This window comes from Terrapene carolina, unplaced genomic scaffold (genome assembly GCF_002925995.2).
Source record: "Terrapene carolina triunguis isolate 2854851 unplaced genomic scaffold, T_m_triunguis-2.0 Scaffold67, whole genome shotgun sequence".
NCBI lineage: Eukaryota > Metazoa > Chordata > Testudines > Emydidae > Terrapene > Terrapene triunguis.
The window spans coordinates 13,695,990-13,719,076 of record NW_020664418.1 but is presented as its reverse complement, the minus strand read 5'-3'; the positions used below and the strand labels follow the sequence as shown (position 1 = coordinate 13,719,076).

Genomic DNA, 23,087 nt, shown 5'->3' with positions numbered 1-23,087 from the left:
GAGAGCGGTGGGCGGGGGGGCTGAGTGGGGCGGGGGGCCGGGACCCCCTCCCCACCGCTCTCCCCTGCGGGGGCAGGAGGCATAAGCTTGATCCTGCGGCAGCCAAGCTTCCCTCCTCCCTTGCTTCTTCGCACAACGTGGTGCATTCTGGCCCCTCCGCCCCTCCTCCTCCTCCTCTCAGTGGCAGCGGCGTGCCACTCAGAATCGGCTCGCGTGCCGTGTTTGGCACGCATGCCGTAGGTTGCTGACCCCTGGTGTAGAGGGAGTGTGCCTGAGAGACCCAGATACAGGAAGTGACCAGTACTTACCTAGACCCAGCAGTCTTTGAAGCACATGGGATCCAGTGGTTGGGTCTTCTCACAACATACTGGTGTCTGTCCAGAGAGGGGCTGGGCCAGGTTGTGGCACTACCCATTAACAATCTTTCCTTTCTTCCGCACTTAGTATTTCCTGTTTATTTAGACTGTAAGCTCTAGGACAGCACCTGTCTATTATGTGTTTGTACAGTGCCTACCACAATGAGGCTATGATATTGGTTGGGACCACTAAACACTACTGTAATAATAATAAATACCACCATCACCACCATCCAGAGAGGGCAACATCATATTATTTGCATGTTTTTAATACTTCGTACTTGGATTCAAAGGCTCTGTAAAAGTGAATGAAATCAGTCCATCAGCCTCATGCTGAAAAACTGATCACTTGCAGGGGACCAGGAAGGAATTCTTTGACTACCCCAAATCCAGCATCTGCACAACTGACCAAGTGCATTATGGAGGGAGAGGGTTTTGCCTTGCTCTGAAGTATCCGCTATTGGACATTTCTGGAAGACTAGGTCAACTGAATGAACAAACAAATCCTATATAAAAAGTGAAACTGGCATGGGAATTAGGTGTCCCCAACAACCATAGAGAATGGATCAGATCGGATAGAAGAGGGATACTGACCTGCCATTCCTCAGTATCACTGTAGAGGGTTACGGGAATCTCCTGGGGGTTGTAGAAATGTTTTGCCCTCTCGGTTGTTACCACACGCACTTTCAGCTAACGAGAGAAAAGGAGGAGGAGAGACAAACAATTACAGTTTATAACATAAAAGCCCTGAGCCAGGCAAGGGAAGGAGGACTTGGGTGGCAAAGAGTTTTATATCAGGCTCTCACACCAAGACTTCACCCTACTATTCATATTTGCATAACCACTTCCAGTCACTGCTGAAAGGTCAGGCACCAACAGGTGCAATGCAAGCCAGATACTCATTTCTGTTCTTCACATGAGCAGGCTGGGCCTTAGTCATTTGGTTCCTAGCATATGCAAATAACCAACCAGCAGTTGGGCCAGTGAAGATGACCAAAACAGACAAAAAAGAGGCATGGTTTAGAAAAGAGGGCTGCCAGGAAAAACAAAGCTCCATACAAGATCCTTGTTTGATCATGAGACGTGTATGGAAAGAGGGTGTGAAAGTGTCTGGCTCTGGAAGGCCCTATTAACCAGAGCACCTCATGGCCGTGGACAAGAAGACACCATAAGAAAACCTTTTGTTCATCCGTCTATGTCTAACTACACCTGCTGCATTTGCAATTAAACTCTATGCAAACAGTCTGTCTACCATGCGAGATTATGGGTGTAACTCAATGGTTTTAACTACAAGGAGGCTTTTCTCAAATTCTCCGGCTGTTGTCCTACAACCAATGAGGATGCACACTTACTACCTATTATGGAGTGTGATGCTGGCATACCAGGTACCAGCTCATGCCAAGATCCCCATGCCTCAACTGAATACTTACAAATATATGGTTGAAATCAGTCAGGCTCACCTGTGTGTTAGTATTGTTAAAATAGGTACTAGAATAAGAATGCATTTAGTGTTTAGATTTTATGGAGGGTCCTGTGGCACCTTTAAGACTAACAGAAGTATTGGGAGCATAAGCTTTTGTGGGTAAGAACCTCACTTCTTCAGATTCAGACTAACACGGCTACCCCTCTGATACTAGATTTTATGGAATGCTTGTAAGTTGCTGCATGTATTAATCTCATTTATCATATCTGTATCCCATATCACAAGGTAATATTTGAGTGTTTTCACTGTAACCCTCTACGTAAATCACCAGACAGGAGAGAGACATTAACTAGTGTAAAGTGCTTATCTCCAACAGAAAGTGGCCAACAAGGAAGGCCCATCAACAGCAGATGGACTAGAGTGGAACATTAAAGAGGACAAAAGACTTTGTTCTTTACTGATGATAGCCCGTATATGCTAGCACTTCCTGCCATTATTTCCACCAGTGGTGGGAGAATTTGAAGAAAACCTTTGTGTAGGCACATCCATAGTAATAGACTTGATTATGGGCTTTCTAAGTGTACTCATCATGCTAGCTGCTATACACTTCTGTTGTCACCAAAAGCTGCTGACCATCTCCAACAGCAGCAGTTGAGGCTTGGGAACAGGTTAACCTATCTCCCAAACAGTGACTGTTTTATAGTCTGTTTTATCTTCCTAGCAATGACAATTCTAGGCTCATCTTTCTCCACCCTTGTTATCTAGGATGACCTGGGGCAGTGGAAAATTCCAGCCCCCAAACTTCAGGGTCTTTGATCACTTTACTGTTTATTTCAGAATCTAAGGAGGGCTGGTCTACATATAGAAATTTACATGTATATACTATGCGGGTATATTTATACTGATACAGGTGTAGCAGTACATCATACTGGATTGACAGTCTTATTCTGGAATAAAAGTGCTTTTTTCCAATTTAGTTTATGTTGCTTTGAAAGCGAGAATGTCAAAGCATAGTTGGGGCACGTACCTATGAACTGCAATCTAACAAGCAAGAGGCTAGCTGGAGTCAGCCAGCACTATCTGAGTGCATGTCTTTCAGCTCTTCCTCCTCCAGGCTGGGTTCTGTGGTTGCTTGTTCTTCACAGCAGGGCACTATCCAGTTATTCTGCATCATACTCTGGGACATTATGCTCTTTCTGCAATGTTTGCTCATTTTCCATAGCTTTCATTTGAAATCACACACATTTCTGGCCCTTTCCAGTGTCAAAATCATTTTCAGAGCAACAACCACAGTTTCCCCATTAACCTCACTTTGCACAAAACTGTTTCCAGCCAAACAGCAGCAGCAAAGGTGCTAACTGCACTATCTGCTACCCTATTTGCCTCAATGAGGTGTTTACCTCAGAGCCTACACAGCCTATTTAAATGCTGATTTTATACAGCAATTGCATTCTTTAGGCTTGTCTACAAGGTGTGGCAATGTGCACAGAAGGGGTGTAAATTGTAGAGCATTCTAAAATGTTGTGCTGAAACTGCCCCATGTAGACCTGGCTGACACACTCTAAAAGGTTCTTAGCGTGTGTTGATGTAGTCCCAATGTTAACATGCACTAGGAATCTTTTGGAGCGTGCTAGCATAACTGTGGTCAGATCTATACTATAGACTTCAGCCAGAATACTAATATTGGATGACATTTCTATATTAATAAAAGCCCTAGCTTAAGCACAAAATATTGGGTTCAATGCAGGAATCACTGGGTGCAATTCTCCTTGTTCAGTAACGGTATAGACTATACCAGCAAAAGCACTCTTTTGCTGCTATAAGCTGCAACTACACTAAGGCTATGTCTACACCGCACTTTCGGCAGTAAAACTTTTGTCAGTCAGGGGTGTGGAAAATAAAACAAACACACTCCTGACCGACAAAAATTTTACTGACAAAAAGCATGGGTGTTTATACAGCGCTTTATCAGCAGGAGACGCTCTCCCGATGACAAAGCTACCGCCCCTCGTTGGAGGTGGTTTTATTTTGTCGGCAGGAGAGCTTTTTTTTCTGGCTAATGAAGAGTGGCTACACTGCACACCTTACAGCGGCACTGCTGTTGCGGCATAGCTGTCACTCTAAGGTGCACAGTGTAGACATAGCCTTAGAGGGTTTGCCGGTATAGCTATAACTAAACTTTCTAGTGTACACAAAGCCTACACTGGTTAGGGGTGTGATATATTAATTATTATTATTATTGCCAATTTAGTTATACCAGTAAAAGTTCTAGTGTATATGCAGTTATACTGATATAAAGGTGCCTTATAGCAATATAGTTTATTTCAGTTCCTGAACCAAAATAAGCTATATAGTGATATAAGAATTTTCATACTGATATAATTGTGTACACAACCAGAGTTTTTTGCTGCTTTAACTATACCGGTACAGGTAAGGCAGCAAACTTTTATAGTGTAGACAAGCCCTTCGAAACAAACACATAGCTGCAGCCAAGGCACTTAAAAACCACTCTCTTTCTGCCATTTCTTTCACAGATTTTAAGGCCAAAAGCGACCATTCTGATCATCTAGTTTGACCTCCTGTATAGCACACGCCAGAGAAGTGCACCCAGTGATTCGTGCATTGAACCCAATATTTTGTGGTTAAGCTAGGGTGCATCTTTTCAAAAGACATTCAATCATGATTTTAAAACTCCAAGTGATGGAGAATGTAACACATTCCTGGATAAGCTGTTCCAATGATTAACTATTCCCACTGTTAAATTCTTTTCTGCAGGGATGGGCTCCTTGCTTACTCATCCTAAGTGGGACTTTCATGTCCCTCTACCTAAGTTGGAAAGAAATCAGTATTCTTTCCTTTCTATATATCTGTAACAGCCTCTGTTTGCCTTCATAACAGTTGTGTTGCTTGATTTTAGGGGATTAATATTATTATTTATATAAGTTAAAAGGCTTGCCAATTGATCTGATCAGAAGATATGGTTCTTGTCCCGAAATCAGGTTACACAGAGTCTTGCAAGAAACCCTCAGGATGTATGACAAGGACACTTATGCTGAGAACACAATACAGCCGTAGAGACTTTTACTGACATAAGTGGAAAAGTAATCAAATGGAAAGTAATCAACCAGAATTAAAAAGAAAATAGTACTGTTTTGGAGGTACATGTGGTATCCTTTACTATAAAACTTCCTAGATTAACATACTTTCATCCTTCCTTGAGAACCTGGTGGTAAGAGACAAAGGACCAGCCTCATTTCTGGCATGCCAAAAGAGTCCGATGGTCCAGGTTCCTCAATGCTTGAGTGGAAGATAAAAAATTTAGGGGAAGCTAGAGAGCTAGAAAGCTATAAAGCCAGAAAACTAAGCCAAAAAAGACCCAAGAAAAAACTAACCTAACCCTAATCATGGTGGTTTGCCCTCTTATGTGCCCAACCTTCCACGTCCAATTTCTTCACCCACATCAAATTGGGGTGTTCATTGTCACATCTGTTATTTCTGGCTTGAATCAGTTTGGTGGTTATTTCCATGTTCTTTGTGGTGTACCTGTTAAATTTATAGAGCACAATCGCTTGGCAACTTCTCTATGCCAAAGGTCACAAACATATGTACGCTAACTTGCTTTAGCTCATCATACAGGATGTGGCCTGTAGATTTCTTCCATTACTGCAAAAAAATACTCTAATACAAAGTTATAAAGCTATAAAGCTATTATCAACAAACCCATAAGAAAGGATATAATCAAGCAAGCAAGCAAGCAGGCTAGCCCTATGGGCTCCAAAAGACATTTAGTCATGATTTAAAAACTCCAAGTGATAGAGAATTTAACACATTCCAATGATTAATTATTCCCACTGTAAAATTCTTTTCTGCAGGGATGGGCTCCTTGCTTACTCATCCTAAGTGGGACTTTCATGTCCCTCCACCTAAGTTGGAAAGAGATCAGTATTCTTTCCTTTCTATATACCAGTAACAGCCTCTGTTTGCCTCTATAATAGCTAAAATAGAAAATGAGCATGTGACTCCTCTGTTTAACTGCTGATACAAGCTGATGTACACGTCACCTGGTAAAAGAAGCATGCTGGAGTCACAAGTTGTGTGTTTTACATGAGGAGACTCAGCAAATACCCAGAGGCTAGTGGAGTGCAAGACTTCATCCAGGGCTAAGCTTGGATCTCCTGCTTTGCTGTCTCTACACAGAGACCACTAGCCAATGCTCTGCCAGCCTGATTTTTGCCCACGTTTACGTGAGTGCCATTTTCAAGAGTCAAGAAAGTCAAGATTTGACTTATATTAGTAACCCTGAGCAAATACATAAGTGACCATCAGAATTTTCCACTGGCCTGGATAAAACAGCACTTTTTTTCTGCTTCAACAGCCATGTTTATGAAGAAAACCTTTAAAATTTTAACTGATGCACTGTTAACTTCCTGAGTCCGCAGAGAGCCTAACCTGATGGCTATGAGATGTATTAACTACCTCATTCATCTCAACGAATGGTTGAATCTGAAACCTAATGATTACAACATTGATATTTATTTAAATTGTCAACTATTTCACTGCTGATCGTTTTAGCAGAAACTTCTATCTAACATGCTTATCCTACAACCCTAAACCTCTCAGCACATCTCCTAATGATCCAAAAACTTCAGCTGTTTTCTACCCAAGTTCCTCTGACAACTTTCGTAAGACAGTTCTCTGTTGTCAGCACAAAAATCTGCAGCAAGTTAAAACTGAGAGCCTGATTTAAAGTAACTGGAAAGACTCCCATTGACTTTATTTGGCTTTGGCTCAGGCCCTGAAATTGTCCAGACAGTAGAAGATAAATTGAATTTATTGCCAAAATAAATAACAGGGGCTCCTAGACTGAATGGATTCTTTATATTATTTCATTCAGTAAAAACCTCTATTTTTACATTTAAATGAAGCTGCCACAAAATCTGCAGACTCCTGCACAGGAGGATCACAGAATCCAGGAGCCTTGCTATCAAATTTGGATCCAGCTTGCTGCAAAGTTTGTTTATGATCAAAATATTCACAGAGAAGGGATGTGCTTTGATCTAGACTCCTACAGAATGGGTAGTTTTCTCTCTTCCTGTCACCTACAGAGTGGAGGGAAGTCCTTCAGATACCAGTACAGGATGGGGGTGAGGGGAGAGAGAAAGTATGCTGCGGGATCTATGATTCAGGCATCTCCTGTTTCTAAGATGGAAATCCAGAAAGCTGGGGATGAGGGCTGGGGGAATGGACAATCCCTGCATAACCTACATTCCATACACGTAGCAACACATGACCTAAGGTTCTGACATGACCTCTTCCTGTCTCTGCATCACTTTCTTCTGTCCGTTCCCACCTCCATCCCCCTCCCAATCTGGTCTGGAACCTTAAGCCTCTTTCAGTTACTGGAACTGAAAAGCTTAACTAAGGCCCCCCAACAGGGCCAGCTTTAGGCCAATTCCACCAATTCCCCCGAATCGGGCCCCGTGCCTAAGAGGGCCCCGCGCCCAGTGGCAGGGGGAGAAGTGGCCGAGAATCCCTTCCCTGGCTAGAGGCTCCTTTTTAATTTTTACTCACCTGGCGGCGCTCCGGGTCTTCGGCAGCACTTCGGCGGCAGGTCCTTCAGTGCCGCCGAAGACCCGGAGCGAGTGAAGGACCCACTGCCGAAGACTAGGAGCGCCGCCCGGTGAGTATAAGCCCCACGTGTTTTTTTTACGTGGTTTTTCTTTTAGTCATCCCTGCCGGGGCCCCGTCGAAACTGTTCGAATTGGGCCCCGCACTTCCTAAAGCCGGCCCTGCCCCCCAACATGCCAGCTGAACTTTCTTTCCAACAGCTGACAAGATACAGCACTGCTACCCTGACAACTGTGTGTACCTTCAACAGCCTTTCCAGATTTGCTATTGCCTCCACCAATCAGTTTCACAATTTCCAAAATATCATCTCCTATGTCCAAATCTCATGGGGTACCTTGAGCTCTGGAGTGAAGGAATCCCAAATATATGAATCATCCAAAGGGTATTAAACCAGGCCATCTAGCAACCCAACAAGCAATATAAATGCATTATGTATTTGGCCTATGTTTAAGAAAGATAGTGCCACAAATTCTCTCTCTTTTTTTTTTCAATGAACCACGATAATTGGGTTGGTTCCAAAATGTGAGAGCATTCTGAATTTTCCTTTTACTTTAAAGCAAAAGCTATTATAGTTCCCTTTTTTTTGGAATGTAAGTCTATTCACTCCTGGCTAATACTGCCATCTGCTGGACAAATTGGTTACTCTAGACAATAATAAAATTTTTAAAATGTGCATACAGATGCTTCTATATTTTTATAGCTTGTCCTCTTCCGTTTTACACTAGCATCCAACTTTTAAGTTCTATGTCTCAACTACTGAGACTACTTATATTGCACGATCTGAACTACAAATTTGGAGTTTCAAAGAGCATATGGCATTTTTTTACTATATGTATCTCGTAAATTCAGGTTTGCTGACTTTACTGACATCTACATTTTTACATCGGTGAGCCCTGTAAAGCCCACATAATGATGAGAGACAAAGCTAGTTTCCATCATGTATTGTGTGATATCAACAAAACGGTCAGGTAAACTCTTACTGTGAGAATCTTTATTACTGATCATGGTGAAAGAGACAGAAAAATGCTCAGCCTGATTTTCAGACCCCAGGACCAGCATCTAGAATCAGCTTTAAAATTCTAACTGACCCAATCTGATCTCCACTAAGAGAGGATAAAAAGGAAACAGGAAGATATCATATTTACAGTTTCTCTTCTAACTCACTGGAGCATACGTTACTCACCCCAGGAATCTCCAGCAATTCCGAGACAAGAATAGGCAACTTCAGGGCAGCCACACTTCCAGTAACACCAACCAGGACATGGTGGTACTTTTGTGGTGTGGGCAAGCTGTTTTGTGGGGAAGGCTGTGGCTCTGAAAGGGTTAAGGGCTCCATTATGCACCTTGGCGACAATCAAATCTACAAACAAGGAGAAACAGTCTTCAAACTTTGAGCTGGATTTACCTAATGATAGACGTGCAGAGAAATTGCTGATTTGCTTCCCTATACAGAATATCAGTAAGTGGCCTCAAAACACCCTTCAGTTCAGAACAATATAAACTGATCCAAGAAGTGTCACGCTTCTTTCAGTAATCAGGTGGGAGGGTCACCATAACATTCTGCTCCTCCGCAGCTACCTATTATTCTAAAGATCACATCAGAGTTAACTGTGAAATTAACTTAACAATTTAAAAAATATTAGGTATTATGGCTCAAAGCACTCAATGTGCATTCACCAGAAGTGACTGCTTGTGATCAAGGTGATATGAATGATGGCTGCCATTTTGGATGACTCCAGAAATTGATCCAGAGCTAAATGAATATGTTGCTACAGCATGAGCTAGAGTCAGATTCTGTAGTGTGGGGTACATTTGCAACATGCAAATCCTCAGAGTCGGAAACTCTGATACCCCTCTCATTGAAGTAAATGGGATCCTTTCCACATCCGGAATAGCCCAATTGGTGAAAGTGAGCTAGCAAAAGTACTTACAGGATACCAGGAGGTAAAACAGGTGATCTTGAGGTAACATTTCAAAATCTTTACAGGAATCCCATATTATTGTCAATTAACAGAGAGGCACAATGGAAGGGATCCCTTCCAGTGTTATTAAGGGAAGCAAAATTATCATTACTGAAAAGTGGAAGGATCCTAGTAGATCCTAAATCAGGTCACCCAGTTTTAGGCTCGATCCTGCGAGGTGATGAGCAATCTGACCCTGATCCAGAAAAACCCTTATCCACTTGCTTAACTTTAAGTACATGAGTAGTCTGTGGCCCCCACGGCTTGGGGTCAGCATACTCAGTACCTTGCAGAATCTTCACCATTAAATAACAATAAGTTTTTAGCTAAAAGACTTGAAAATAGACAGCCTAGATTCATGCTTCAGGACATGTCAGGCTTTGTTCTGGAAGGTCAACAGAAATAAATGTAAAGAGGCTACTTCATTTGTCCAAATTGGTACAGGTTTTAGAGTCTGCTGTTCCCACTTAATATGGAAAAGGCATGTGACTCAGTCGAGATGGATACGTTCAGTCTCTAATAGGAGTAATGAATGTATGTTGCTGTTTTTTAATAAATCAGTCACATGTATGCACTTTGGATCTCACACAAGAGTTATCATCATCATCATCATTTGCTTCATAGGAGTACCAAGAACCCAGTCAGAGATTAGGCCCCCTGATGTAATAGGTGGGCAAAACAGACCAGCAAAGTAGAGGATGAGATAGCCATGAAGCGAACACAGTTTAGCAGAAAAGCAGAAGTCACATCTTGCCACTTGCCTAACCAATGCCAGTCAAGAGTGTTAATCTCGTGTGCATCACAGCAGAAGCAGATTGGAGTTACCACAAGCAATTACACTTCCTGAAATAACTGATGTATGAACTTATGTTTAAGGCACAAGACTGGGATTCAGGTCTGAGTCAATGCCCAGTTCTGCAACAGACAACCTGTGTGACATTGGGCAAGACACTTAGACTCCCTGTACTTCTGATCTATAAAATGGGGAGAATAATATTTCCTTTCTCCCACCCTTTGTCTGTCTTGGTCTATACTTAAAATTTTAGGTTGACATAGCCACATTACTGAGGGGTGCGAAACTATGCCAACCTAACCCCCACACGGGTTCAGCTATGCCAACAGAAGAATGCTTCCATCAACCTAGCTACCATCACTTGGAGAGGTGGTATTCCTTGTCCGATGAAAAAAACCCTTCCGTTAGCATAAACTGCATTTACATTACAGAGTTATGATGTCATAGCCACAGCACCATAGCAATGCCATTATACTGTAGACCAGGGGACGGCAACCTTTCAGAAGTGGTGTGCCGAGTCTTCATTTATTCACTCTAATTTAAGGTTTTGCGTGTCAGTAATACATTTTAACGTTTTTAGAAGGTCTCTTTCTAAAAGTCTATAATATATAACTAAACTATTGTTGTATGTAAAGGAAATAAGGTTTTTAAAATGTTTAAGAAGCTTCATTTAAAATTAAATTAAAATGCAGAGCCCCCCCGGACCGGTGGCCAGGACCCGGGCAGCGTGAGTGCCACTGAAAATCAGCTCGTGTGCCGCCTTTGGCACATGTGCCATAGGTTGCCTACCCCTGATCTAGGTATTTATACCACACTAAACACCATGTCTGTAATGTTTTTAAATAAATATATAAAGCTAGTGGTGGAAGCTGGGGGACAATGTGATATACAACTTCCCAGACTAAATGTAAAATGTTAGGGATTTCTGGTTCTGATCCAAAGTCAACTGAAGTCAATGGGAGTCTTTCCATCGACTTTAGATAAGGCCCTTTATGCATGTGGTTTGGAAATGTAGAAGATTGCAAAGCTTTAGTTACAATTATATACAAGATTTGCTGGATGCGTTCGGTTTATTTAATCCAAATGTTTGAATTATATATTATTTTCCAAATGCTCAAAGTGCTAAACCCCTACGTGGAGTTAGTAGTGACATCTGTAGTTAAGGTTACCATATCCCTTCCACTTTAATCCACTGTTTTCAAGTCTTTATAACCTTGCCAGACTTCAATCATTTGGGCTGGAATGCTTGGTCTTTGCCTCAAACTGATTTTTGTTTAAAAAAAAAAAACCCTGTTCTTCAGAATAAGGTCAGAGTTTTACATATGTTCAGCACAGTTTAGAGAGGCTTGCAGCTAAAATCTCTGAAGATTTCATCTGCATTTAGCATGCTCCCTAGCCTCACAGACCTTGAGTTCCCAACAGAACACTGCAACAGCAAAAGCTGCTGTCCCTTTGGCCTATGGGAAGGCATGCTAAACAGAGCCAGAAGGGCCCATGAGTTCTTGTCTCAGTTCTTCCATCAATTGGTGTTGATAATTCCACGTTCTTCACAGCCCTTATTATTGAGCAAGGCCTCATTCTCCTAATTTAGAAGGCAGATAAGTATAACTCCCCCCATTTTACAGATGGGGAAAATGAGAGGTGGCACAAGGCCACTTCAGGAAGAGCTGGGAATAAAACCCTTGTCCAGATCCTCAAAGTTATTTAGGCGCCTAACTCCCATTTGGACGTGCATTTTAGAGACACATTACAGTCCCATGTGTCTCTAACATCTGACCAACATCTCAGTTAGCCATGGTGACAGGTTTCAGAGTGGTAGCCATGTTAGTCTGTATCAGCAAAAAGAACGAGGAGTCCTTGTGGCACCTTAGAGACTAACACATTTATTTGAGCATAAGCTTTCGTGGGCTAAGCTTATGCTCAAATAAATTTGTTAGTCTCTAAGGTGCCACAAGTACGCATCGTTCAGTTAGCCATGTTACTTTCAGAATAAATGTGCCAATCTATGTGCTTGGCTGTGCTTTCTGTAACCATTAGACCTCTCTCATCTCCACAGACAAGAATGCAATCCAACAATATTGATGTCGTCAGATGCCACCGGTGTGGTGCTCTGCTCTGTTCAATGATGATAACAGTCGGCTGCGTGCATGTGTTCCCTTTGTGTGCTGCCCCGGCTCTGCAGATCGCTGACACAGCAGGCCCCGAGAGAACCCACAATGACCACAGGCTCTGATAAGGTATGAAGACACCCAGCCAGGTTTATTGTCAAACGAAGCACAGTAATAGTTTCCTGCAGACTCTACAGGACATACTACGAATATGTGCCCCCTGACAATGGACCGGCTCAGTCAGTGGTGGACTCTCCACTACCCCCTAGGCCAGACAAAGATATCCACTCAGGGATGCGTTCTTATACACAGGTACAAACAAGTTACACATCACTCCTGACCCATTGAGGTACAACCCCTCTACGCGTTAGGGTGCTGCCTCTCTCCTGGTACATGTTGGTTCGAACAAACAAGTCTATCCATCATATTATCCTTCTGACCCTGTCTTTAGGATGGGTCAGTCTGTTCCCCATTATCTCTGTGGAATGTGTTCGTACCAGGATGTTCTGGTGCCATCCTGGCACATGTATGCGTGCAATTAGCAGCCTTCTTCTTGCCAACTTCTGTGAGCAGGGCCTGCCTCTGGCTCACGGCTTAACTTTGCTTTATGTTAGCAAAGTCTTGACCATTACTTTAGTTCAGGCCTCAGGCCTCATACCAGGCCTCTGATACAAGGGTTTATGTTTCAGGGCCTCATCTTACTACATTCCCACACTTTTTGTCTTTTTATGGGGTGGATGTTTACCCATCGTCCCGGAAAAGCATAACGTATGGACTAAAGATAACCCAGTAGGCTAAACACTGTTATATGGTTACCTTATTTTGCCATCCATACACTCATGCCCTATCTGTCTTTAGTCTGCACATTCCCTCGTACGACTGATGAACAGATTTTATTTTCCAATTGACTGTAGTCCCTTATAGTGGGCCTGGGAATGTTAGGTCTGGGACCATGACTGAGGAATGTAGTATTCAGGGGGCACATATTCGTAGTATGTCCTGTAGAGTCTGTGGAAACTATAACTGTCCTTTGTTTGGCAATAAACCTGGCCGGGTGCCTTCAGACCTTATCAGAGCCTGTGGTCATTGGGGGTTCTCTCGGGCCTGCTGTGTCAGCGATCTGAAGAGCCGGGGCAGCACACAAAGGGAACACATGCACGCAGCCGACTGTTATCATCATTGAACAGAGCAGGGCACCACACCGGTGGCATCTGACGACATTGGTGACCCCGACAGCTGATCTGGTGAGTAAGCGAGCTGTCCGCTGTAGGAATCGCTATCTAACATGACAGAGAACCACGAGCTACGGAACCCCCTTAACCCCTCCCTGCAATTCCCCAGAGAGTTTAAAAAATATAATGGGGAAGAAACATGTGATGTAATTTTTAAAGCTACGGCAGAGACTGTAGCCTTAAAATGTAAAATATTGCAAACTATAATCATGGCTGTTAAATGGTTAAAACAGCATGCCACAAAATTGGCGGGGCAAGAAACAGTAACAACTGAAGAGTTAAAAGAATCAAAAGAAGCTAGGCAGCCCTGGAATGCTCCCACCCCCCTTGCAGGGTGGCAAGCAGCCCAGAGACAACCAGCACAGGAACAGAATAAAACACTGGAAACCGCTGCAAGGAACCTACAAAAAATACATGTGCCGTCCGGTTATTAATATTTGTGGTAAACAGCAGGCTTCAGGTAGCTACCCCGTGCCTGAAGAATGGGGACAGAAATGGAAAAAGGTGGCCCTAGCAAAATTAAAAGATGAAACGGGGTCCACTGCAGTGCAACCACTACCTTATGATAAAAGCCAGGTTCTGGTACAACCTAAACCAGGACCTAGACTGGTGCCTGTCAAAATGGGACAAGTAAGTGCACAAATGGAAAAAGTAGCACACAATACTTTCACTGAATTGGTAAATCAAATGAAGGAAAAAATGGAACGGTTCACAGAGCACATTACAAGACAGGAGCTGCGACTCAATCACAGGGGAGTGAATAAAAAGGAATTTCAAAGTCAAAAACTAAAATTGAGCAGGTTAACACCTAAATTGATGCATTAACATATGGAGTTGCCCAAAAACAGTTAACTGCAGGAAAAAAAGGGCACTCCTGCAATCTGTTTGGCATGCAGACAAAAACAGACACCGGGGGAATAAATTCAGGTTTTACAAGAGCAGATAATTACCCCCACTATCATCTCAGAGCCAGGATAAAAACCCAGGGTGCAGTTTCCCAACTGCTTTTACCCACGGAACCACACTCCGCACTCAGCTAAAAATATAACCTTCTTTCTCAAATATTTTTACATACCAGTATGTTTTCTTTATATCCTTTACCAGTTTGCTAAACTTGCTCCTGCTGCCTGTACCTTAAGAGTTAATCTCTTTTGGCTCAATTCTCACTACCTCACTAGATAGCTCTTGACACACACACACCCCTTTTTCCCTGCCTCTTCTCCCGTCCACTCTTTCTCTGTGTTAAAAGTTAAAAGTTGTAGTTTTTACAGAAACCTCCAAAAGATAAAGCAATTGAAAACAGAACAAAGCAAGAAACAAAAAGAAAACAAGATAAAAAACTTCACTTTAAATAAATCCAGTAAATTAATTATTTTAACCCTTTAGGAATGCAACAGCTAGAATTATTCCTAATTTTCTTGAAGATATTGTTGCCAAGCAACAGAAATGCACACCCTGCTTCTAATCCTAACCACTCACTAATATTTGAAATATGGGCTTTTCTTATTTCCATATAGCAGAGATTTAAAATAATGTTAAATATAAGTAATGCAAAATTCCTTGTTACCAAATTAATACAATAAATTTGGCAAATATTAATACATTTTTATCAATTTTTGTTAAAAGTTTTAAATAAGGTAATAACTTGTTTATTCAAATGACAGGTTTCAGAGTAGCAGCCGTGTTTAACCCTTTATACAAAATAAGACAAACAAAAATAAAAAATATAGTTATGAATAGAATTCTGGTGCCATTTGTTTTTAATTTTAAGTTTGTCCTGTATGTCATGTGTGTTGTCCTGTGTTGTAAGTTGTGTGTGTCGCGTGACTATTTTTTATTATTTTTATTTTGTTGCAACAAAAGTCAATTTTATACTCTTAAAAATATATGTATATGTGGTACCACACTATTTTAAGATTATGGTTGTATTATTAACACCAATTTTTGTGTGCAAAGTTCAAAAAAGTTTCAGTTACAAATCTATGTACATATATTTCTGCCTCAACAAATAATGCAATTCTCTTTTATTAATCACAGTTTTGTTTTGTTTTTTAAGTTTTTTTTATTTGTTATTCAAAGAAAAAAATGTAAGAGGAAACCCCAACATTAAGGTAAAGATAATATTAACAAAATGTCAATTTCTTGTTTGGGTTTTTATAAATTTGTTTGCACTTTTAAATATAGTTAAAAGAATGTGATAGCAAAAATGTTTAAAAATAACAATTTATGCATAAAGTTAACCAAACAATTTCAACAGGTTTCCATGTTTTCAACAGGTTTCCACCTTTGGCTCTCAAACACAACAAAGCATCCTGAAAGTTTAATACCCTCAAAGTATTTGCATGGATCTGTATTTAAAATTTATTTTGGTTTAATTTTATACGCTTTTCTTTTGTTGTTATGTTTTATGATGTTATGTTACATTATGTTATGTTAATGGAAAGCAGTGGTTGTTAAAGTTTGTGTTTCTAAACCAGGGGTGGCCAACCTCAGCCTGAGAAGGAGCCAGAATATACCAATGTACATTGCCAAAGAGCCACAGTAATATGTCAGCAGCCCACCATCAGCTCCCGCACCCCACTCCCAGTGCCTCCCACCCACCAGCAACCCTACCGATCAGCACCTCCCCTCCCTCCCGATCAGCTATTTCATGGCATGCAGGGGGCGGGGGGGGGAAGGCTCAGGGGAGGGAAGGGGTGGAGTGGGGGCAGGGCCTGTGGCAGAGCCAGGGGTTGAGCAGTGAGCACCCCCCCTCCGCACATTGGAAAGTTGGCGCCTGTAGCTCCAGCCCCGGAGTCGGTGCTTATACAAGGAACCGCATATTAGCTTCTGAAGAGCTGCATGTGGCTCCGGAGCCACAAGTTGGCCAGCGCTGTTCTAAACAGTTAACAAGAGTGAAATTGGTATCACAAGCAAACTAACTCTAAAAAGGTTGGTAAAAATTACATTAACTCTTTTGCTAACACAGAATGTTCGGGGGGGGGGGGAAGCAATACACCTTCTCACAGAAGATTGTGAGCATTTAGTTTAGCAGTTAAGCATTACATTAGTATAAAATATTAGTAATGCACCTCAAATGAAAATGAATGTCTATACAACAATTGCAAAAGCATAGCTTGTGTTATAAAAGACTTGGTCCCTATTACATTGTCCCTATTACATTGTAAACAAACTAAGTTAAACTTTGTATTAAATTTGGGTTACTGAAAACAAAAACAAAACAAAAAACTTTACTATGTTAACTAACAAAAGTTGTTTAAGTTGCATCCCACAGACCAAAGACACCCTGAAGACACCCGAAGATATCAGTACACAGTGAAGGAACCCCCAAGGATCAAGAAAAGAAAAGTGAAGTGCTTTATAAATAAGAGACTGGTCAAATACACCTCTATCTACCATATATGGACAATTAAGTTAACAATCAGCTAAAAACAACTAGCTGGACCAGGATAAACTGTCATTTAATTTCAACTTGGTTACTGTGTAAAAACAACTGTATAAATAAATAAATATTTTTATTTTATTTTATTTATTTATTTTTAACTTGGTTACTGTGTAAAAACAACTGTATTATTGCTGTACTACTGTATTATCGCTGTATTGTATTATTGCTGTACAACATTTACAATGTGCATAACCTTGCTAAACTGTTTAACCAACACACAGATAAAAAGCAACAAACGAATGACAGCAAACAACATGAAGGCAAGGAGAAACAAATTGATTAAAAAAAAATTGTTACACAGTAATTACAAATTAGGTATATAAATTCCCCGTTAGCACTGGTCACAATTTGGGATCAGTAACACTGCATCCTAACTGAGGCAAGTGTTATTCAAAACATTTTTGTTCAGTGTCTGGGTACCAATACTAAATCCTGACACAGCACTATTTGATACATTGGTTACTGTCCATTCAGTAGGTTTTCTGAAAAACAACATCCATAAAAACAACTGGATCTACATCAACTACTGGTGTATCATGGGGCAATGCATCCATGGAACAGAGCATCTAGCCATTCCAGTTTCCTGCCCAGCAAAGCTTACCAAAGAGTGACAACCAGCAGTAAGGGTAACCCATAACATGAATGCACAGTACCGGCCAGTAACTAATTACAAGACATTTATATATAAAGGCCTCATTTGTAGTCTCACTACTCCAAATTTCTGTTTTACTTCTCATATACATAATACTGTGGAATACACTATAACAATGCCTATCCCAGTATTTCAAAACACTCAGCCTACTACTAATGATGATACAGGTGATAACTGCAATTGCCCTAATAGGAGTGTGTTTCTATCTATGGCACCAAAGTAAAAGGGCCAGAGTACAACACCAGATTGGAAAAACATGGTTATGCTTGGCTATAAGGTGGGTCTGTTTTGGGACCGGCTCTGTTCAATATCTTCATTAACGACTTAGATATTGGCATAGAAAGTACGCTTATTAAGTTTGCGGATGATACCAAACTGGGAGGGATTGCAACTGCTTTGGAGGACAGGGTCATAATTCAAAATGATCTGGACAAATTGGAGAAATGGTCTGAGGTAAACAGGATGAAGTTTAACAAAGACAAATGCAAAGTGCTCCACTTAGGAAGAAAAAATCAGTTTCACACATAGAGAATGGGAAGAGACTGTCTAGGAAGGAGTATGGCAGAAAGGGATCTAGGGATTATAGTGGACCACAAGCTAAATATGAGTCAACAGTGTGATGCTGTTGCAAAAAAAGCAAACATGATTCTGGGATGTATTAACAGGTGTGTTGTGAGCAAGACACGAAAAGTCATTCTTCCACTCTACTCTGCTCTGGTTAGGCCTCAGCTGGAGTATTGTGTCCGGTTCTGGGTGCCGCATTTCAAGAAAGATGTGGAGAAATTGGAGAGGGTCCAGAGAAGAGCAACAAGAATGATTAAAGGTCTTGAGAACATGACCTATGAAGGAAGGCTGAAAGAATTGGGTTTGTTTAGTTTGGAAAAGAGAAGACTGAGAGGGGACATGATAGCAGTTTTCAGGTATCTAAAAGGGTGTCATAAGGAGGAGGGAGAAAACTTGTTCACCTTAGCCTCTAAGGATAGAACAAGAAGCAATAGGCTTAAACTGCAGCAAGGGAGGTCTAGGTTGGACATTAGGAAAAAGTTCCTAACTGTCAGGGTGGTTAAACACTGGAATAAATTGCCTAGGGAGGTTGTGGAATCTCCATCTCTGGAGATATTTAAGAGTAGGTTAGATAAATGTCTATCAGGGATGGTCTAGACAGTATTTGGTCCTGCCATGCGGGCAGGGGACTGGACTCGATGACCTCTCGAAGTCCCTTCCAGTCCTAGAATCTATGAAATCTACACATACATACTATACATATATACCCATATACGCTACAAATATATATGCCATATCCATATTATTCATATATATTAATTATTTGGGAGTGCCTCTAAGGTTCAATCATACTACTACATTCCTCAGTCATGGTCCCAGGCCTAACATTCCCAGGCCCACTATAAGGGACTACAATCAATTGGAAAATAAAATCTGTCCATCAGTCGTACGAGGGAATGTGCAGACTAAAGACAGGTGGGGCATGAGTGTATGAATGGTAAAATAAGGTAACCACATAAGAGCGTTTAGCCCACTGAGTTATCTTTAGTCCATGCTTTATGCTTTTCCGGGACGATGGGCAAACATCCTCCCCATAAAAAGACAAAAAGTGTGGGAATGTAGTAAGATGAGGCCCTGAAACATAAACCCTTGTATCAGAGGCCCAGTATGAGATCTAAGGCCTAAACTAAAGTAATGGTCAAGACTTTGCTAACATAAAGCAAAGTTAAGCTGTGAGTCAGAGGCAGGCCCTGCTCACAGAAGTTGGCAAGAAGGCTGCTAATTGCACGTATACATGTGCCAGGATGGCACCAGAACATCCTGGTATGAACACATTCCACAGAGATAATGGGGAACAGGCTGACCCATCCTAAAGACAGAGTCAAAAGGATAATATGATGGATAGACTTGTTTGTTCGAACCAACATGTACCAGGAGAGAGGCAGCACCCTAACATATAGAGGGGTTGTACCTCAATGCGTCTGGAGTGATGTGTAACTTGTTTATACCTGTGTATAAGAATGCACCTCTGAGTGGATATCTTTGTCTGGCCTAGGGGGCAGTGGAGCATCCCACCACTGACTGAGCCGGTCCATTGTCAAGTAGCACATATTCGTAGTATGTCCTGTAGACTAGAGTCTGCGGTAAACTATTACTGTGCTTCGTTTGACAATAAACCTGGCCAGGTGCCTTCGTACCTTATCGGAGTCTGTGGTCATTAGGGGTTCTCTCGGGGTCTGCTGTGTCAGCGATCTGCAGAGCCAGGGCAGCACACAAAGGGAACACACGCACGCAGCCAACTGTTATCAACATTGGATAGAGCAGAGCACCACACTGGTGACGTCTGACGAGAATCGAATCCCAACATTCCACTGCTATTTAGCAAATAACTGTTCAAGACACTGGAAAATGTGTCATATTCCCCTCTAGTTGTAGGTTCACATAGAGGACAGCAACCTACTAACACTATCTGGTAACGCTTTAGTTCAAGCAGTACAGCAGGCGTCAGCAACCTTTCAGAAGTGGTGCGCCGAGTCTTCATTTATTCACTCTAATTTAAGGTTTCGCGTGCCAGTAATACATTTTAATGTTTTTAGAAGGTCTCTTTCTATAAGTCTATAATATCTAACTAAACTATTGTTGTATGTAAAGGAAATAAGGTTTTTAAAATGTTTAAGAAGCTTCATTTAAAATTAAATTAAAATGCAGAGCCCCCCGACCGGTGGCCAGGACCCGGGCAGTGTGAGTGCCACTGAAAATCAGCTTGCGTGCTGCCTTCGGCATGCGTGCCATAGGTTGCCTACCCCTGCAGTAGAGTCTAAAAATCTTGTGTTTAACCCGTGCTGATGCCCTATGCAGGTGGGGGATTCAATATGGTTCCATAAAATGGAATTTTGGGGGAAGGAGGGTGTTATACCTAGGAAATTATAGATTCAAAAAATTACCTTAAAGAATATTAAAATCACAAATTCTATCAGTCAAAGGTTAGGAAATGCTAAGAAACAAGAGCAGGAACAGAAATTGCTAAACAAATATCTATGTGAAAAATGCATTAAAGAAACAACAACATTCTACAGGAAGGCCCTAATCCTGCAATGAGCTCCATGGAAGACTGAACCCATGCAGTGATCCACTGACTTTAATAGCACTCTACATGGGTGTAGAGGTTGGCCTATGCAGAGCTCATTGCAGGATCAGGACGTAAGTTTCCACAATACAACATGTAATAGGAGTTTCTGCAATGTTAGGGACCATAATGTTATTATACTAGAGCATTTTTATTTTTTAAGGATGGGAGTATCTTCAAAGAAAAGTAGAGAAATAAAATATGAAAGTGAAGCAGAACTGGGTCCAAACATAGTGCCCTTTGAAGTTATTTTTATTAGATGTCAGTAGCTGTTTAAGAAATTACAAGCATAATTTTCCTTTGTATCCCCCTCCATGTTATTAAACTACCACTTACAGAACAACAGTGTTCATGTTACTGATGAATCCTCTTCCATCTGAAATATTGCTGATTTCATCTACCCTTTCTTCTCAACAGGGTTGAATTCACCAGTAAAATTTGCCACCGCAGAACTTAAAACAACCTCTCTTTATATCCATGTTTAACAATGTAAAAACATTGGGCCAAATTCTGCTTTCACTTCCATCAATGCCACCCCATACACATCAACGGAATTACATTGGTGTAACAGAAGAGAATTGTGCCCTTTTTCAATAATCTTTGCAAGCCCTCTTAAAATGTGTTCATTCATCTGTTTATCCCTGTGGTGTGTACACTGCAAACACATTACAGTACAGTCACATGTGGAACAGAAAGAAAATGGAGAAAACAGTGTGTGCAAAAGGGCAGCATGTGTGTATTATAGTTATATATTACTTGTATTCTGATAGTGTCCACAACGTGCTCCTCAAACAGTACAGGAAAGTATAGACTGAACCCTGAAGAACTTGCAGTCTAATAGTATTCTGCTTCAAGTGGTGCTTTGTAAGTTTCATGGGCGCCTGTAGCGCTCACACTACATCCCTTTAAACACAGCTTCTTACCAGGAGATCACGCCGGACCATTCAGCGTCCTGCACATCAGTGATTACTGCTGCTGGTAGACACCAGTGGGCAGCAGCAGTAAAGCACAGGGCTCCGCTTTTAGCCCTGCACCTAGCACCTCTCCAAAGAGTGTGTTGGGGTGCGCATGTGGCCCGAGCGCTGAAGAGGGTTGTTTTGATATCACCTAGATCGTGGCAGAAATTGGGGGGAGGGGCGGTCACCCCGCAGGGTGCTGCGCGCGCGTGGAGGCGGACACGTCGCTGCTCCCGCTTTCACACGGCAGAAGCGCCGAATGCCCGTGAGCCCCTCCCCCACACCCTCCTGTAACCGCGGCAGCCCGACACCAGCCAGCCCCCCGAGGTACTGGGGCACTGCCGGACAGACCCATGAGAGCGGGGTAAATAGCTGGGGCCACGGACAGTCCCCACGCCCCGAACCTCGCTCCGCTCACCCAGGCGTCTGCGCTCGGCCGCGCACTGCCGGAAGTGCTGCCTGCACCGGAAGCGGCCGCGCGAGCAGAGCATGGTGGGAGATGTAGTTCTCTCCTCAGCCTGAGGCGTCCTACCTCCTCTTCCCGCCCTGAGCCGCTGACAGCCCCAGCCCCCAGGTAGCTGAGTCCTACCGTGGAGGGCCGGGGCCGCATGCCACGCGGGAGGCCTTTCCGCCCCCAAAGCAGTGACGTCACGGGGGTCCCGCTTGACATCACCAGGGGTGACACGACGAGGAAACCATAGTGGCTCTTGCCCCCCTACCTCCACTCTGCACCCAGCTCCGCCCCTCCCTCTGGCCACGCGCAGGAGCGCCCAGCTCTGGGCTCTCGCTGTGCACGCGCCGTGGCTGTGACGTAACGGAGCCCGCCAGTCCGCTGCACCGGCATCGTTCTTCCCCGCCCGCATCCCTGCTCCTCTGCCAGTCGCTGCCCGACGGGCCCTGGGCCGCTCCCTGCTGCGCCTCCAGGTCCCGGGCCAGCTCCGACGGGGCCCGCGAAATGCTCCCTAGGAGGGCTCAGCGCTGCCCCAAACCCTGCGGCAGAGAACTAGGGTGGCCAACGCTCCAGGATCGTCGGGGAGGCTCAGGAATTAAAGATTAATCTTTAATTAAAGATTCTCTCATGTGATGAAAGCACCAGGAATATGGCCAACCGAAATTAACAACCCTACAGAGAGCAGGGCAAGACCCTACCCTGGGCCTGGGGGTGCACCTGGCAGTGGGAGCAGATTGCAGCAGCGTGGTGCACGGAAGCACCATAGGGTCCCCATTAGTCCTGCAGGGTCTCATCCCACCTGAAAACGGTAGGGCTTGAGCCCCTCTTTCTCCTAAAGGGGGAGTTACCCAGTGGCGCAGTGTTGGGTGCTCTAATGCTATGGCAGCTTCAGTTTCTGTCACCGACCTGAGCTTGGCCTCCAAGAGTCCTTCCCTGCAGAGACCTGCTGAGT

General features: G+C 42.8%; 1 protein-coding gene across 4 annotated transcripts in view; it reads right to left on the bottom strand.

Annotated features, from left to right (window-relative positions):
* PPCDC (phosphopantothenoylcysteine decarboxylase) overlaps nucleotides 1-22,189 on the bottom strand; it is a 55,537-nt gene extending 33,348 nt beyond the window's left edge. For 2 of the 4 annotated variants that reach the window (XM_026648222.2, XM_026648221.1), the window contains exons 1-3: nucleotides 22,103-22,189; nucleotides 8,591-8,767; nucleotides 951-1,046 (exon numbers count right to left, since the gene is read on the bottom strand). In XM_026648222.2, coding sequence (XP_026504007.1) covers nucleotides 951-1,046; nucleotides 8,591-8,743 — 249 coding nt within the window. In that variant the 5' untranslated portion in view covers nucleotides 8,744-8,767; nucleotides 22,103-22,189. Of the gene's footprint in view, nucleotides 1-950; nucleotides 1,047-8,590; nucleotides 8,768-21,651; nucleotides 21,809-22,102 lie in introns of those variants that run through there. The other 2 variants (XM_026648223.1, XM_024208428.2) reach the window with 2 other exon arrangements.
* Nucleotides 22,190-23,087: the final 898 nt, after the last annotated feature.